Here is an 18,291-nt window from a genome sequence, read left to right as displayed (position 1 = left end):
AGGTGTTATCTTTCTGATGCTGTGAAAAATTATTTACCCTCTTTCAGGGCTGTGTCTGTTATATGCATAACTAATCTATTTTTTGTGAGTTTTGTTTGCAAGATATTAATGTTTCCTTTGCAGCTAGCATTTTAACAATATTGGGCACGGCTTTGTTTTCCTTCGGCCCATCATTTGATAAGCATATGAACGAGGAATCTCTTTAATTTGATCTCCTAAGAAAATAAGGCAAATGTGACCTATTATTGTCAGTTCCCTCCTTGCTTAAGGTTTCCTTCATGTAGTTCTTGGGAATTTTTTGACTGTGAGTGAATCTGTACCACATTTGACACAGAGAAGACACAAAATACTGAGACTCCCAGAAAAGTTCATAGAATTTGTTGGAACAGATAGGTGAGGGCCATTTACCAGAGAAAGTTATAACTCAGTCACTGGCCTTTACAGCCAAGGCTCAGCCAGGTGATGGAATGGAGATATGGAGGAGCAGATGACCTTTGTAGATGCTCAGTGAAATTACACTGAGAAGCAACTTTATGATTCAACTTTATGATGTTTCCTTAACTGGATGAAAAACCCAGAAAGTGAGGATTTATCCTCCAATAACTAATATATAATAACTAAACCTCCAATAACTAATACTGAGAGTACTCCAGGCAAGAATTTTTATATTTTATAATCTTCAAGGTAACACAATTTCCACTCCGTGCCACTCTCTTCTCCTCACAGGACTACCTAAAACTGCATTGTATAAGACCATCACCCAGACACACTAGCTCTTACAGGTTTGATGCCATGACCACTTTAGTGGGAAACCTATTCCAGTGACCTATCACTCCCTCAGTGAAGAACCATTTCCCAATGTCCAGTCTAATCTTCATCTGAGGCAGCTTCATTCCCTTTCCTTACGTGCTCCCAGAGTGAGGATATCATCTCCTCTACCCCCACTTCCCTCTTCAAGGAACTTGTAGTTCATGGTGAGGTCACCCTCAGCCTTCTCTTCTCCAGGATGAGCAAATCAAGTGATCTCATCCTTGTAAGCTCTGCCTCTAGGACCTTTCACCATCTTGATCTCTCTCCTCTGGGCACACTCTAGTAGTTTGATTGTGGCACTGAGACTGCCCCCATCACTTGAAGTAAGGTTGCCCCAGCCCAAAGCAGAGCAGGACAATCCCCTCCTTTTCCCAGCTGGCAATGCTGTACCTGATGCTTACAGGATAGTTGGCCCTCCTGGTTGCTGAGGCACTGCTGACTCATGTTCAACTTGCCATCAACCAGGACCCAGACATGTGCATGTACATATATATACTTCAAAGTGTTTTTTAACCATTCTGAACAGCGTCAAAGTCTTTGCTAAAGTCCAGGCAGACAACACCCACAGCCTTTCTCTCATGCACCAAATGGGTCCTCTCATAATAGGACCAGGTTGATCAAGCAGGATGTGCCTTTCACAAATCCTGATCCCTTGGCTGTTCTCTATGCACCATATGATAGCACTTGAGATGAACTCCATAGCCTTCCCTGGCATTGAGGTCAGTCAGACTAACATTTATATCCTTTTAAGGGATAAAATGTAAATTATTGCCTGTCAGATTATTTGACCTTATTTCTACAGTTAGTGTTTCCTGTTTAGATTTATTTTTACCTATTTTTGGAATTAATTATATTAAAACATAATAACTATATTATGTTTTATATTTTAGTTTATATTTTATAAACTTTGCTAGTTTCACATTAACACTAAATATACAGGACTTGTGGAGGTAAGACTCAAAAATTATAATAAAAACCCAGCAATTAATTGTCAGTTCTCCAAAACCATTTGTATTACAGAGGGGTTTATCCAATATAACTGGTGCTTAACTTTATAACACAGCATGGAATTAAATAAGTAAACAGTAAAGTGGCACTGCTGCAGGTACTTCTGTAGAAGAATTCATTTGTGTACACTGTATAAATTCAGATTGTGGTGCCCTGGACTGTACTGAAAAATACTATTTTCTGTAATGTGACCACAAATACATTTCAAATGTGTTATGTGTATGGAACTTTGGTTTTTTACATATTGTGCATTAAGTTAATAGATATATCTTGTACAGGATCAAAAGTTGCACATCAAAAGTTAAGCTTCCTCACAGCATTCACTTTTTCCTATCAATAACATTTTAAAGAACAATTTCCAAGATTTTGGAATACTTATTGAAGTACAAATACTTCTTTTGTGTAAGAAAATTTAGATCTGTTTTCAGTTTTTTGGACTGTAACTTCAGTGTTGGAATGCACATCTTTTCAGAGAGCCTGTCTTGCTGAGAACACAGTGCATCAAGGAGAGTTGATATATTCTATGAGAATGTAATATGTAGCATTTTTAGGAAAAGTTTAATAATACAGAGTATTACTACTTCATGCACAATTTCAACAGCCTGATAAGTTATGCTTTCTGTTTGTGCATATGTATACATAGCTGTTAATATCTATAAATGTATCTTGCAAAGCAGTTCTTGCCAGTATGACATGTTTACCATCTCAGCTAGAGGAGGACATTCCCTGTGGTTAGGATAAGCTATTGGGCAGAGTTTTGTAATGTACTAATACCACTTTATTTTTTCCTTGAATCTCACAAGGTTCAACTAAGTACTGATGCTGTACCTGGGCAATCCCTAGTGCCAGCTCAGCCTGGGGATAAACAGATTGAAAGCAGCCCTGCCCAGAAGGACTTGGGGGTGCTGGAGGTGAGAGCTGGATATGAGCCTAGCCCAGACAATCAAGTGTGTCCTGGGCTGCATCCAGAGCCCCATGGGCAGCAGGGGAGGGAGAGGATTCTGCCCCTCTGCCCCACTCTGGTGAGAACCCACCTGCAGAACTGCCTCCAGCACAGGAAGGACATGGAGCTGCTGGAGAGAGAGTCCAGAGGAAGGACACCAAGGTGTTCAGAGGGACAGAGCTTCTCTACTATGGGGAAAGACTGAGAGAATTGGAATTGCTTAGCCTGGAGAAGAGAAGGCTTCTGGGTGACCTAATTGCAGCCTTGCAATGCATGACAGAAGCCTACAGAAAACATGGAGAGGGGCTTTTTATGGGAGTATGTAGTGACAAGACAAGGGGAAATGGCTTCAAACTGAAAAAAGGTAGCTTTAGATTAAATAATGGGAAGAAATTCTTCCCTGTGAGGGTGATGGGGCCCTGGCACAGGCTGCCCAGAGAAGCGATGGCTGTCCCATCTCTGGAAGTATTCAAAGTTGAATTGAGTGATCCTCTGAGCAACCTGGTCTAGTGGCCCATGGTAGTGGGTTGGAGTGAGATAATATTTAAGGTCTCTTTGAACCCAAATCATCCTCTGATTCTGTAAACATCCAGTGGGAGAAGGGTTTCCCTGCCCGTTTGCTTCTCTGCCTTTTCTTATTCTATATACAACTGCAGATTGTATTATTATATCATATTAAATTATATTAAAACAAAATTCTGATGCAAAGTATTGACAAAAATTTCCCATGTTTTATTGCTGTTCTGGAAAACATCTTGTGTTTTGGCTGTTGCCTTAGGTGCCTGTATTGGTGAAGTAATCTATCTTTAAAGTCTATTTGAAATCATATTTTAGAACATGGTAATGGAACTAGATTGACTTTTTATCCTTTGAAGTTTTGTTTTCCCATTTAACCTTTGATCATCTGCCTTTGGTTTTAATAAGAAAATTAGTTTTGATTTTTAAACTTTTTATCCTTCCAGTGTTATAAGACTTTAGATGTTCACCTGCCATATAGTGATATTTCCATAGAAAATGGAAATAAAATTCCTTTATGCACTCCTAAATAATTGAAACTAAGTCTTCAGTCCTTTTTATTTATAAAAAATAATTGTAGAATAACCTGGATTTCCAATCTTCATTCATTCTATAGCAGCAGTGTGACTCCATGTCTGTCCTGGAAAAAAAAGCTATGCCACAATTGTATTGGCTCTCTCTAAAAGGGAAAATTTTATAATGAAGTTTTCATTTTCAGGCAGTATCAGTAAAGAATGAAAATCCACATTTATGGTTTAGCCATAATTTGCATACTGAAATAATTTTTGCAGACTATTGAGAGAGTGGCTTCTTAACTTGATGCCTTAAAGAACCTAAACATGAAACAACATGCTTTCAAGATAATATTAGTATAGGAGGTAATATTAAGGCTGGTCTTTAGTCTTTACTGGAGGCCTCCAAGGGACAGATATGGAAAATACCCACCCTAGCACAGAGTAAATACAGTTTTTTAAGTTTAGCAAATCATCATAACTGACAAAAATTCCTTATTAGAGACATAAGTGGTGAGATAATTCTCTCCCAGTTCAACCCTCTTCTAAATCCTCCCCCATCAGATAGTAACTAAACTTTGTTTATGAATATGTGTCTTGAAGAGCTGGTTTCAACCCTGGCTGCCAGGAAGAACCAAGACAGGCCTTGGACCCCTAGGTTGGAGCATCTGGACTGTGTTTTGTCCTTCTGCCTATCAGAGTACGGAGAAGGTAGGGAAAGGTACTGGGGCTAGATACGAATACAGTAATAGGCCACAGAGCCACAAAGTATGTGTAAAGAATATAGAGAATATATGAAAGCAAAAAAGGCAAAAATTAATTCAACATCAAACTAAGATTAGATTTACGGGCTGAAGTCTTGTACAAATGCACACAAGTAAATTAATTATTAAAAGGGTAATGATGTATGATTGTATCAAGTGTATAAACTTCCCAGAAACAGGCTTTATAATATTATTACTGTTCTATAAAATGATATATTATTAAATAACGCACTGCAAAACCTAACAAGCTGACATGTCCATCATATCCAGAGACCACAAAACCACTGAATTATAAACACTGAACTGCCCTCAAGATTAAATGATGCTGAAACAGAGCTTAAGCAGAGTCTGAACACTCTTTTGTTAGCAATGGTTTCATTTATTGACCTGAAATTATCCAAAGACTTCGTCATTTAAATGATAAAGCAAGAATTGGGAGAAACACTAATAGAAAACTATGGAAAATTTGTCTTTTTTTTTTTATTTTTTGATAAACAAAAGCAAATTTATTGCTATTTATGAACACAACAAATGTATTTTTAAGCAGTTACTCACAAGGGCATTCCAGGATGAGAATAAATGGCCTAAAGTTGTGTCAGGGAATGTATAGATTACACACTAGGAAAAGTTTATTAATTGAAAGGGTGATCAGGAATTGGAATAGGCTGCTTAGGGAAGTGGTGGAATCACCATCCTGGGAACTATTAAAAAAGCATGTGGTTATGTCACCGGGGCATATGGTTCAGTGATGAATACAGTGGTGCTGAGTTACCAATTCAGCCTTATCATCTTTGAGGTCTTGTGCAACTTAAATGATTCTATGGTTTCATAAAAGTCTTACACATTAATTTAAAAGCACAGGAGGGTTTCTAGAGAAGATGGATTGCACAGGTAATTGAATGAAAGTATGGATCTTGTGAGTTATTTTGCATTCTCTACTATGGCAGTGAAACAGAAATGCAATGATGAAGCTAACTCTAGTAGACAGCACTGCAAGCTGGCAGCTGGCTCAGCTCCAAGTAGTCCATTCAAGATACGTCTGTTATAGTGCCCCTAATTACAACTTAACTCCTCTATAAGCTTTACAGGGTACTGTATTTAGCACATTTTAAAAGCAGTTGGCTATAATGTATGTCAAATAATATATAAATTAGATTGTTAGATTGTAACATGAATTGGTTTTGCATTTTATGGATTTTTAAAGGCCCCACTGCCATCTGAAAATCAATTTTATCATCATTCAAGTTAGAATTTATAGGTTACAGATGTTATAGCTGGCAGGTCACAGCTGTGAGTATAGATTTCTTTTGTAAAATGCTAACAGAACCGTTAACAATAACTTCTTTGTGTTAGTAATGGTTTGCATGGCTGAATTCATGCACCAGATTCTCAGCCTCATTCAACATATATTTCTTGAAGTAGTGATGTCTTTTCACTGTGTTTGTAATGACTAAGGAGCCAAGATCTGAAGTCAGCAGATCAACCGATGTTCTCCCTCACGTATAAAAAAACTGAGTCTACAATTCTGTGTTAGTTCCAGTGTGATACTGATAACCAATAGCAGATTTTATATTTCTGCTTTGTTTTGCTACTGCACCAGCATATATCAGAAAATCATCAGATTAGTGCCAGGACTTATGAAACAGAGAAACAAAACAACACCCTACTCTCTGAAAGTCTCCTACACATTCCATCATTGGTTTTTTTTTTTGAGGAGAAATTTTGGGAGAGCCTGGATACAGAATTTTTCTACACAATTATGGTGATTCATTGAAATTTTGAATGTTTTACGAAGCATGGTGGGTGGGTTTTTTTTTTTGTTGATGATTGTTTTTTGGTGTTGGGTTTTTTTTTCAGTTGTGGGGTTTGTTTTGTTGGTTTTTTTTTCCTTTTTCTTTTGGTTTGGTTTTTGGTTTTTATTAAAATAAACTGCCCTTAAGTACAAAGCAATATTTTGATAAATGTGGGAAAGGATGATATATCTGATAAATCCCTGACCACTTCATAGCTTTTGAGTTTTGACCTATATCACATCCTTCCTGGGGACTGTTAGGGCCTAAGCTCTGAAATGCTCAGGATTCATAACATGCACACCTCAGGAACAGCTAGTAGAAGATAATCCTGAAATCTGAAGTTCTGGTCTGCCACCACTTGAGTGTTGCTGGTGTTGTTGAAACTGATTCTGGAGAAGTAAGATCACATTGTTTTAATTTATGTACAGACCTTCTGGAACTGGTATTTGCTGGGCATGGAGTTTTGTCTGATCTAGAGCTGAACTTCTGCCTTGTGATTAATTTTTTCCTGACACTGACAAAAGACCATTTAAAGAATATGAGAATATTGCTTGGAAAACAGCTGTGGTGGGGAAATGCTGTTTTCAACTGTATGGACAGTTCCTCCCAATTCCTTGTTCTGATGCTACAACTTACAACAATGCTCTGTTTTTCATGCAAATTTGCTAAAAAAAATGGGATATTTTAGGATTAAAACATACATATATGCCTATTTTTCCCTAACCAAAGGCATACTGATGGCAGAACTAGTTGTCTAAAACCATGACAGCTTTAAGTTTCATCTACCTCTTTACGGGGACTGAGATTTCTTCAAGCATGGGTGATCTGTCAGAACACATTGGAGGTGAAAGTTGCCCATTCATATCAAATATGTCTTAATGAGTAAGCTTGTCCTTTTTAAACTATTACCAGGTATGTTCCCTAGTTGCCTAACCCACTTTGTGAGAGAAGACTGTCTGTGACTTGGAGAAGGCTTGTAAATATTTCCTGCAACAAATAAAACAAAGAGTTCCACTTTGCTGCCATTTTATTTTCTGAAAGCAAACACGTCTTTTGTCTAGACCTATTACCTTAACAAAAGATCAAAGAAAAGGATGTTTTTCCATCTCAGCAATAGAACTGAGATTTGAGATGACAGTCTAAGGTTTGTTTTGAAAATTTTGATTTGCAATAATTGTTCCCTAGTTAGCCTGTTGAAGGACAGCAGAAAAAAGTTAATAATCAGAAAATCTCTTCTCTAGTAACTAAAACTTGATATATATTTATCTCCTACCTTCAAAAAGTGCCATGCAAACCTATGGTACTTTTCATTCTATGTTCTTACAAGCAGGAAATGTACCAATTTGGTACATTTGGTACTAGTGGAAACTCTAGTATAAATTTAGTACACTTTGACTTTTTGAAATTTCTCATTAACTTCTTGGTAATACATTTTACTACATCTGCAGTGTAGGCTTGTCCTTTTTTTTTTGACTTTCACTTGTGTTCAGCACTGTGGCAGCTGCATCACACAAAACACATTTTGCCCTACTGTATATCATTTATGTTCCACAGATTCTATAGCTGTAAAATTACTAAAATCAGTGGAAACAAAGACTATGCATCTTGTGATTTACACTCCATTTTTCATTATTTTCAATAATAAAATATGGATAATCCATAGAAACAGTAAGCAATCATTTGTTATTCACCTTCCGCGTGCCATTTGTGGTTTTATGAAGCTGTCTTAACTATCCTGAGTCATCTCTTTTCTAGGTTGATGAAGACTACATTTTTAGTCTTTCCCCTCATCAGATGTGACTGTCCTCTGAACTTCCTCTAGCTACCCTTTCAGGGCGTATGAACACCATATTTGCAAGTACCAATAGCAGAGCAGAAAAAAAATACCCACGCACCAGCAAGCAAGCATTCAGAAGTTTTCTGGAATGTCCCAATTATGGGTGTTACAAACATGAATTTACTCTGTAATACAGCTCAGAGATACTAGTATTTGAAGGAGATTGACACATAGGTTTACTGCCAACAATGAGATTCAATGATATATGCTTCTGTGACTTTTGAAATCTCTTTTTGACAAACAAAACTTCATTTAGTTGATGCTCTTCTGGGAAATTTTCAAAAATAAATTAATATTATTGGCATAAGTTTCATTCAGTGTTAATTCATTGCATTGTATTTTCTTCCTGTTGATGTGATGCCTGTGCAATTTAATTTTTATTTATGCCTCAATATTATTTAGTTAAATTTCCCAAATGGTGGGTTAAAAATCCATTTTTTTGCATCGGGCAGAAAGTTCCTAGAGATGTACAAATGCTGGCAGTCCTAACCCGTTCTCACATGCTAGCACTCATGAGGGGGAGGAGACTGCAAGCATTACAGTCCCTAGCAGGCAGCCCCTTTAGAAAAACGTGGGAAATCTGTCTCTGGGTATGAAACACTATTCTTAGAAAATTAGGGTTTTAGTTACCTTGCTGAAAATAACTAAAAGTTAGAAGTTAGAAGGGAGTAGTCATCTGAAACTTTAAAAATTGATTGTTTGTCATTTTATATTGCTCAGCTGCGCTTACAACGGGAAAAGACAAAACTAGTGAGCAGACCCAAAGAATGCAACTAGAAACCCATTCTTTGAAAATTGGACTATTCCCAGAAATCATTTGTATTGTCATTGATAGAAAAGGTCAAGAGTTTAGGGTGAGGAAGACTCGCCTTACTTCCTCCTTTTAAGACCCCTCTCCACAAAAATGACCCCAGACTAATTTAAGAAGTCAATCACGCATGCTTAATAGCTATTCAAGCTAATTACCATAGGAAGCGGGGGATGGGAGGGGCTGTTATTATGAATATGCATTTGTTTGAATCCTTCACCAATAAATAGACTCTGTGATCACCTGTGATTTTGCAGTGTGTATTAGAGGATTACCTCACGCAGCTGCTGAATAAACATACACTTTCTAACTTTAAATTGTTAGAGAGTCTTTTGTCCATTACAGTTAAGTATCAGTATTAGACCAATAGTCTTATTTTGGTAAATCAGGGAGACTTAGCCTGACAATACAAGGAGAGAAAACTTACACCACTGGGCTGCAAACGACTGCCCCTAGAGGACAGGAAACTCCTGTTGCCCAGGGAAGACTTCCCTGACCAACCCAGTCAACTTCAAGAGATCAGACTATGGCAGAAGCATTGGGATATAAAAGCAATTCATTGCGTCACAACTGGCCTAGTTTGTTTGTTGATTGTTAGCTGCTCCTGTCTTTGTTCCGTCTGGCTTGTCCTGCTTGTTCTCCCTGCGGTCTACCCTGCTTCATTCATTCCTGCCTGCTTGCCCTGCCTGCTGACCTTGCTTTCGCCCCTTCTTCACTCCCGCAGCAGCCTGCCGCTGCCCATCCACGGCTCAGATCGCCGCCGTGATCCCACAGCAGCCGGCCACAGCCCTGCACTCCATCCTGCCCACTGCTCCAATGCCCCCTGAGTACCACCTCGCCGCTCGTCGCGCCGCTGGTCACTGCAAGGCCACCCTCCGCGGCCGCCCCGTCAGGCCGTCCCGCCTCTCCCGACTGCAAAGTCTCCTTGGCTCACAGCGTACAGTCGCCACGGCTGAGCGGACACTGAGGGGGCGCTCCAAAGTCTTGGTGGTAGCGCCACTCTTTCTCTCTCCCTCTGATTGTCTCTTTCTCTCCTTCGCTTTTACTTTTTCTGTCCTCCTCTGGTAGGGATACACAGTTTCTGTCATCAGTAAATGATTCTCAGATGTAACATTGCCCTCTTTCTGCTTTTGTCTGAGGTGGCCGTTTAAAAGAATCCCTCATAGTTCCCCGTAGTGGAACATGACATAGTTAACTTGTTGTAGCCTTCAGAGTTAAGACTGTGCTTGACTCCAGTAATGCACCTCCAAAGTACAGCAGCATATTTGCATGGAAAAGTATAGCCTTCATGACTTGCACTATATTGAATGAATCAGCATTTCAGTTTGTTTTCTAGACTTCATTGTTACTTATTCAAGTCCCAGTTAAGTGCTTATCAGTACTCTCAGCTAGCAGTCAAAATAAATATATTTATAAACCTTGGCTCATTTTTTGACTATAAACAACTTAACTACACGTACTGCATCTTGTAATCAACAAAACAGGAGGGGGAACAAAAACCCACAGTGAATTAATATAAAAATGCAAAATTTTTACAATATTTATTCAGTATTTACAATACCAAAGGCCTTTAATTTACAGTTGTTGACATAACAACATCAAGTACCATGTTTATAAATACTGTGTTTAGGAAAACTATGTATATGTTTATATTTATTCTGGGAGCAATTGAAAGAAATTTCACTTGTTTTTTATTTTCGATAACTTTAGTAATTGTAGAATCATAGCATGGCACGGACCTCAAAGCTCATCTCATTCCATTCCACTGCCAGAGAAAGGGACACCTTCCACCAGGCCAGGTTGCTTATAGCCTCATCCAATATGACCTTGAACACTTCCAGAGATGGGGCAGCCACAGCTTCTCTGGGTAACCTGTTCCAATGCCTCACTACCTGCGTTGTAAAAAATTTCTTCCCAGTATCTAATCTAAACCTACTGACTTTCAGTTTGAAGCTGTCTCTAAACAGTTTAGGGACAAGTTTAGGAGAAGAACACTCTGGAATGAGTGTTTCTTCTAACAAAAAAAAGGTGTTCCAACAACCCTTTTTGCCAATGAAAAAATGAATACTAGTTGATGAAAGTGTAAAAAACCCAACCATTTATTGACAAACCAATTTTCCACAATGCATGGGGAAAAAATAATAAATGCTGGATACTGAACTGTCAGAACCTTTGTCCTCACACACATACATACCCCCCCCCCACCAGAATAAATAACCCCAAAATGCCAGGGAAAGAAAAAAAATGTCTAGCCACATGGCACAAAGGAACAAAATGGTGCTGGCTTTTGTATCAGGGAAAGAAAAAATGCTCACACAGCAGCTCAGAAAAGAAAAACAGATGGGAACCCTCTTACTCTCCGATGTCAGGTCTTGTCCTCACAGAAGACAAAGCTGGTGGATGCGGGGTCCTTACTTTCACTGTGTTGGCCACTTCCCAGGTCTGGGCCCCAGATGAAGCTCCTCCTCGAGTCCCCACCATTGGCAGATGCTTCTCCTATGGATTTGCTGTCTATGATCTTGGACTGATACCGAAATAATGAGAAAAAGGACTAATGTAGATATAGTAGTAGTCATGCTAAGGCTTAGAAAACTGCAGTTTTCGGACAGGCCCTGGAAACCAACATTGTGAAACAATAGTTAAAGAAATTAGTAGGGCGTATAGGACATGTAGAACTGAGAAAACAATAAGGAATCAGTAGGGCATATAGAACATTTAGAAACTTACAAGATAAGGCTAAAGTATAATAATAAATAAAGGGTTCTGGTGATGAGAAAACATGCAAGGGGGATTAAGGGGGGTAGCCTATAGTTCTGAGTAGACAAGCATACAGAATTTATAACTTTTAGGAATAATATCTACAAGATTTATGTATCTGTATTGTCTTGAAGAATGTGTACTTTGGCAAGTAGACCATTTTGTAAAAAGGTATAAAAACCTGATGGAAAAAGGGAACTGTGGGATCCTGACTTTGGACGCTAGTCCGCAGGTTCCCCGGGCCCTGAATAAAGCACCGCATAAACTAACTCTGTTAGTTTGTGTTCTTTTTGGGGCATCGGGCAACAGTTTTCTGGCGACCCAGGTGGGACTCCGGAGGCGGCAGGGGCGGTTCGTGGGCTGATCCCCTCCACGCCGGCACCAGGTGATTTCTGGGGAGGACATCAACCCGTGCCCGACCCCGCGCCTGACGGACGACCAGGAGGTAAGCCCGAAAGGTGCTTTATTCCTTTTATCAAGGGAAAGGGGGGGGGGGCCTGCCTATTAAGTCGGAACGGCGTTTCCGCACAGTGGTCACAGACGTCTTTAAGGTTGTGGAAAAGCCTAGGCACTGACCGTCAGACGCAGCAGTGACTGCGCAGGTTCAGCACTTGCCACTCGCGGCGACGAGAAAGGCAAGATTTGTGGTAAGGGTGTGAGTGTTGTGTGTGGTGTGTATTGTAAAAAAAAAAAAAAACAAAAAACAAAACAAAACAAAACAAAACAAAACAAAAAAAAAACGAAAAAGAAAAAGAAGAAAAAGAAAAAAAAAAGTGTAATGATGCCTTTGAAAACGTTTAAAACTCTAGCAAGTTCCGGGATGGAAATCCCGGACGATTTACCTTTAAGCTGCTTATTACAACATTGGATTGCGGGGAATTTTGGTCAAGAGCTAAGTAAAAAGAAATTGATTGATTTTTGTAATCATGTATGGCCTTTATATGAACCCGATGGTATGCAATGGCCTAGGAACGGTACACTGAATCCTGACATTATTACACCTTTGATACATTTCTTGCAAAGTAATGAAAAATGGGTTTTGGGGGAGGAATTGTAGCCAGTGGGGATGGAAATACAGGTGCTTTCCCGGGAAATTCACAAGGTGTCGCCCAGGCCTTTATGATGGGGAATTACCAGAATCAGAGCTGACTAGACCAGGATTTAAAGGTAATAATGGAAGTAGATGGGGAACCGTTAGAATTTAGAGTAGGTACAGGGGCATCATTCTCAGCTGTCAACACTAAGATAGGACCTTTAAGTGATTCTACTATTCAAGTAGTGGGAGTTACGGGACAAGTTGAGGAACGAACATTTTTGCGGCCATTAGATATAAAATTTGGGGGGAAGGAATTTGACCATCGATTTTTATATATGCCAAATAGCCCAGAATCACTATGTGGGAGGGATTTATTGTCAATGTTAGAAGCAAAGATAATATTTGAAAAAGGTAGAGTAAGATTAGAATTTCCCGAGGAGAATATTGCTAAGCTGTTTGTAGTGAAAGAAGTAGAAGCAGTAGAAATACCACAAGAAATAGAGCAAGCTGTAGTACCATGGGTATGGGAAACAGGAGTACCTGGAAAATCAAAAGCGGCACAACCGGTTGTAATAGAACTAAAAGAAGGAGCCTCCCCAATAAGGGTAAAACAATATCCTTTGAAATTGGAAGCACGAATAGGAATAGCACCCATGATTGAACAATTTCTTAGCTTAGGAATTTTACAGGAATGTGAGTCAGAATTCAATACTCCGATATTCCCAGTTAGAAAGCCAAATGGTAAGTATAGATTAGTTCAAGATTTAAGAGCAATTAATAATATCACTAAAGATATACACCCAGTAGTAGCTAATCCGTATACATTGTTGACAGCTGTGTCGGAAAAATTTAAGTGGTTCACAGTGATTGATTTGAAAGATGCATTTTTCTGTATCCCCTTGGCACTTGAAAGTAGGAAATACTTTGCCTTTGAGTGGGAGAACCCAGACACGGGATGCAAGAAGCAGCTCACCTGGACGCGTCTACCACAAGGATTCAAAAACTCACCAACTATTTTTGGAAATCAATTGGCTCGAGAGTTAGAAGAATGGAAGATGACTCAGGTAAAAGAATCACCTTGTTTATATGTTCTCCTACAATATGTTGATGATATCTTTATAGCCTCCGCAGAAAAGGATGTTTGCCTTAGACTCACCATTGAATTACTTAATATGCTGGGACAAGCTGGATACCGAGTATCGAAAGAAAAAGCTCAGCTGGTAAGAACCCAAGTGATTTACCTAGGCTGCGAAATTTCACAAGGGGTGCGAAAGTTAGGAATCAATCGAGTACAAGCAATTTGCACCATACCCACACCACGAAATCCGCAAGAGTTAAGATCCTTTTTGGGCATGATAGGGTGGTGCTGCTTGTGGATTCCGGAATTTGGACTGAAAGCAAAACCTCTGTATGAAGCAGCCAAAGGCCCTGTGTTTCAGTGGGGACAAATGCAAGAAAAGGCATTTCAGAGTTTGAAACAAGCTTTAAAGGAAGCCCCAGCACTAGGATTGCCAGATCTCACAAAACCTTTTCAACTATACGTAAATGAGAGACAGAGACTGGCAATAGGGGTTCTCACCCAAAAATTGGGTTCATGGAAGCGCCCGGTGGGGTACTTCTCAAAGCAGCTAGACTCTGTAAGTGCCGGATGGCCCAGTTGTCTTAGGGCTGTGGCAGCAACAGTGCTTCTAATTCGAGAAGCCAGAAAATTGACTTTGGGAAAAAGGATGGAAGTATTTGTTCCCCATATGGTCATTGCAGTTTTGGAACAAAAAGGGGGGCATTGGCTCTCGTCGAGTCGCATGTTACAATATCAGGCACTCCTCCGAGAACAGGATGACATTGAATTAAAAATAACCAATCATCTCAATCCAGCAGAATTTCTTAGGAGCAGCAGCCAGGAAGAAGGAGGCGAATTGACACATGATTGTGTAGAAATCATTGAACAGGTGTATGCCAGCCGGAAAGACCTGAAAGATGAGCCTTTGGAAAATCCGGAATGGGAACTGTTTACAGATGGATCCAGCTTTGTGGAAAACGGAACCAGGTATGCGGGATACGCAGTAGTGACTTTGACACAAATAATAGAAGCTCGAGCTTTAACCCCGGGAACTTCAGCCCAGAAAGCCGAGATACAAGCTCTGGTAAGAGCCTTAGAACTGAGTGAGGGGAAAAGAGTAAACATTTGGACTGATTCAAAATATGCCTTTGGAGTAATACATGTACATGGAGCACTGTGGAAAGAAAGAGGACTGTTGAATTCTCAAGGATCAGAAATTAAGCACAAAGAACAAATATTAGCACTATTGGAAGCAGTGCATAAACCTCAGGCAGTAGCAGTGATGCATGTAAAAGGACATCAAAATGAAGAGGGAAAAGCGTTCCAAGGAAACAAGCTGGCTGACAGAGTTGCCAAACAGGTTGCTCGAGAGGTATGGACACAATTAGCTTTATTGCCAGTGCGAATTAACCCTGCCACTTCTTTTCTTGAGCAGAAACCATGGTATACACAAGAAGAATGAGAAGCTTGCTCAATTTGTTCAGGCCCAGAAGAACGAAAAAGGATGGTATGTCACTGCTGAAGGTCAGGTTGTACTGCCAACAAAAGTAATGAAAACAATTTTAGAAATCGAACATAACAAGTGCCATTGGGGAGCAGACGCATTGGTACAATTTTTAAAACGTAAGGTGATTTCCAATCAGATGTTAACAATGGCAAAACGGATTAACGCCATGTGTCCAGTCTGTATTAAAAATAACCCAGTGACACGAAGGCAAATACAACTAGGAAAGTTACAAGTGGGGCCGCAACCAGGAGACTATTGGCAAATAGATTTCTCAGAGCTACCAAAAGCACAAGGGTACCGTTATTTACTGGTGTATGTGTGTACCTTTTCAGGGTGGCCAGAAGCCTTCCCATGCAGGAGTAACCAGGCAAAGGAAGTAATTAAAACTTTACTACGGGAAATCATCCCTAGATTTGGAATCCCATTAGGGATGTCCTCAGATAGAGGACCTCACTTTGTAGCTAGAGTAGTCCAAGAGGTAGCCAGAGTGTTAGGGATAATTTGGAATCTCCATACGCCCTGGAGACCACAATCTAGTGGCCAAGTAGAACGGATGAATCAGACATTAAAAGGGTAGATTAAGAAAATTTGTCAGGAAGCAAAGATACAGTGGCCTCAGGCACTACCTCTAGCCTTGCTAAGAATCAGGATTAAACCCAGAGAAAGGATAGGAGTAAGTCCATACGAAATTTTGTATGGCAAACCATATCATGCTACAACTTACAAAGGGGACCCTCACTTAGTAGGAGATCAGGCACTGTTGAGTTACATTTTGTCTTTAAATAAAGTCCTTACAGCGCTGCGAGGAGCACTGCAGTGGAACCGGCCCCTGCCCTTGGAGAATCCTGTTCATGACATACAGCCAGGAGATCAAGTATATGTGAAGAACTGGAATACGGAACCCTTGAAAGAAGTATGGGACGGTCCTCACCAGGTGATCATGACTACCTACACGGCAGTGAAAGTCCAAGGGATCGAAAACTGGATTCACTACATTCGAATCAAGAAGGTCCCGTCAAGATGGGAAGTACAGCCTCTGTCAGCAACAAAGCTGGTGTTCAGGGCAAGGACTTAGTTCTTTTGACATTAGTCTGTATAATGCAGGTGGGAGAAGCATTTGTTAAAATTACAGTTCTGGAGCCAGATGTAATGGTGCCTGAAGGTGCGGGAGTAAATTTAACCTGTCTGTTTTCTGACAACCAGAGAACTGGATTAAAAGAAGTAAAGGTAACCTGGAAACAAATCACCACAGACGAAGTATTTACAGAAGGAATCGTGACATTTTGGGATATGGAACAGCAAAGAGGTAACACCACATTGACAATGTCTCATATGCAAGCTGATCAGGTAGGACAATTCTCATGCATTGTGTGGATTAGAGAAAGCTTTGATTATGGGGACATAAATGTAGGTATTCTAAAAGAGAATAAAACCCGAAGGGGGTACTCGGTGCGGGTAATACCGGTCAGTGCACGGGTAGATATGTGGGATGGATTGAGAGATACAAGCTTGGCATTACAGAGAAACCAGGAACAACAAAACTTAGTAGTAGGGTTAATTCGAGATTTTGGACAAATACAAAACGTATCAAAAATAACAGCATGTTTACCTCTGCCACAAGCTGCAGGGGAACCAATCCCTTGGGGAGTGATTCCAGTAGGAAATCTACCCCTAATAAAAGAGGTGAGAATGGAAGTTGTGAATTAAAATTACGAAATAAAATCGAAATTGAAGAAATATGGGAAAAGGTTGGAGAAACATTAAGATTATTAACCTATAAGGACTGTCTAATTAGCCATGGAAGGTTAGGACAAATTAGGGATTGGGGAATTCAATTAGTAGCAGGGGGAAAAGTAAAACCTGAAGATGCTGCTAAGTGGGAATGTTTTATACCACATTGGCAAAAGAAAAGAATACCTAAAAATGAAAGCTATTATGAAATTATATGCCAGAACTCGTCCCGGCAGGAATCCTCGTGGGACAGTTGGAAAACAGTATGGGGCCCCAGCATATTAGAACATTATAGTTACATCGGACAAGTTAATTGGTGTGTCCAATGGATGGGAAGCAGAAATGCCACTTACACAGAAGTCTCTAAAACCAGCACTTCTACAAAAACTTTGAGTGCCACAAAAGAAAATTGGAACTGCACCCAAATTCTCACCTGTGACACTCCAGGGAATCAAATTAGTTGGGCACCGGTCAGAATGCTTATAAAATGGGGTTGTGAGTGTAGAAAACTTAACCATACAATTCCAGGAAGAGCTTTCCCGCAGGACCAGAAGGGTAAAACTTTGAGCTGTAAGGATACAACTATCAGGAGTCCAGGAAATTTAGTATGGATTACAGGACACGGACAATGGACAACACATTTACCGTTAGACGGGCCTGTAACACAAATTACCTTAGGGGTTCCCACATTATGTCCTTTTTGGAAACAATTTAAATTAACGCAGAAAGAGATGCAGTCACGAGCAAAGAGAGAAACAAATGAAGTAGCAGAAGAACTAGGACTGGGAGATGAAGATGAATGGCATGAACCCTCATCAGGAGTTAAATTTGGATGGGTACTGGAATCCTTGTTTGCACCAATTTCTACATATAGAAACCGGGAGATGCTGTACAAATTATTAGGACAAACTGAGAGGCTAGCCGCAGTTACAAAGAAAGGATTTAAGGATCTAAATTTACAGTTGCAGGCAACGACAAGAATGACAATCCAAAATAGAATGGCATTAGATTTGCTTTTATTAAAAGAACATGGAGTCTGTGGTTACCTCCAAGGAAAAGTTGATCATTGCTGCATACATATCCCAAATGTCACAGAAGAAGTAGAAAAGGACATAAATCAATTAGAACAAATTGAAACAAAAGTGCATGAAGTCCAGGAGGAAGCTGAACATAATTGGGTAGGAGCACTGTTTAGCTCCCTAGGAATCC

At 39.8% G+C, this 18,291-nt stretch overlaps 1 protein-coding gene across 1 annotated transcript; it reads left to right on the top strand.

Moving 5' to 3' along the window:
- Nucleotides 1-12,653: 12,653 nt before the first annotated feature.
- On the top strand, nt 12,654-16,426 carry LOC130264973 (uncharacterized). Its single transcript, XM_056513672.1, is given in 2 exon segments — nt 12,654-15,287; nt 15,322-16,426. Coding segments are annotated over 2 exon segments (3,471 nt in total). The 5' UTR covers nt 12,654-12,921.
- Nucleotides 16,427-18,291: the final 1,865 nt, after the last annotated feature.

The sequence above is a fragment of the Oenanthe melanoleuca genome, chromosome Z, assembly GCF_029582105.1.
Source record: "Oenanthe melanoleuca isolate GR-GAL-2019-014 chromosome Z, OMel1.0, whole genome shotgun sequence".
Lineage (NCBI taxonomy): Eukaryota > Metazoa > Chordata > Aves > Passeriformes > Muscicapidae > Oenanthe > Oenanthe melanoleuca.
Note: the sequence above shows the minus strand (reverse complement) of the source record. Positions and strands in the feature narration are given on the sequence as shown.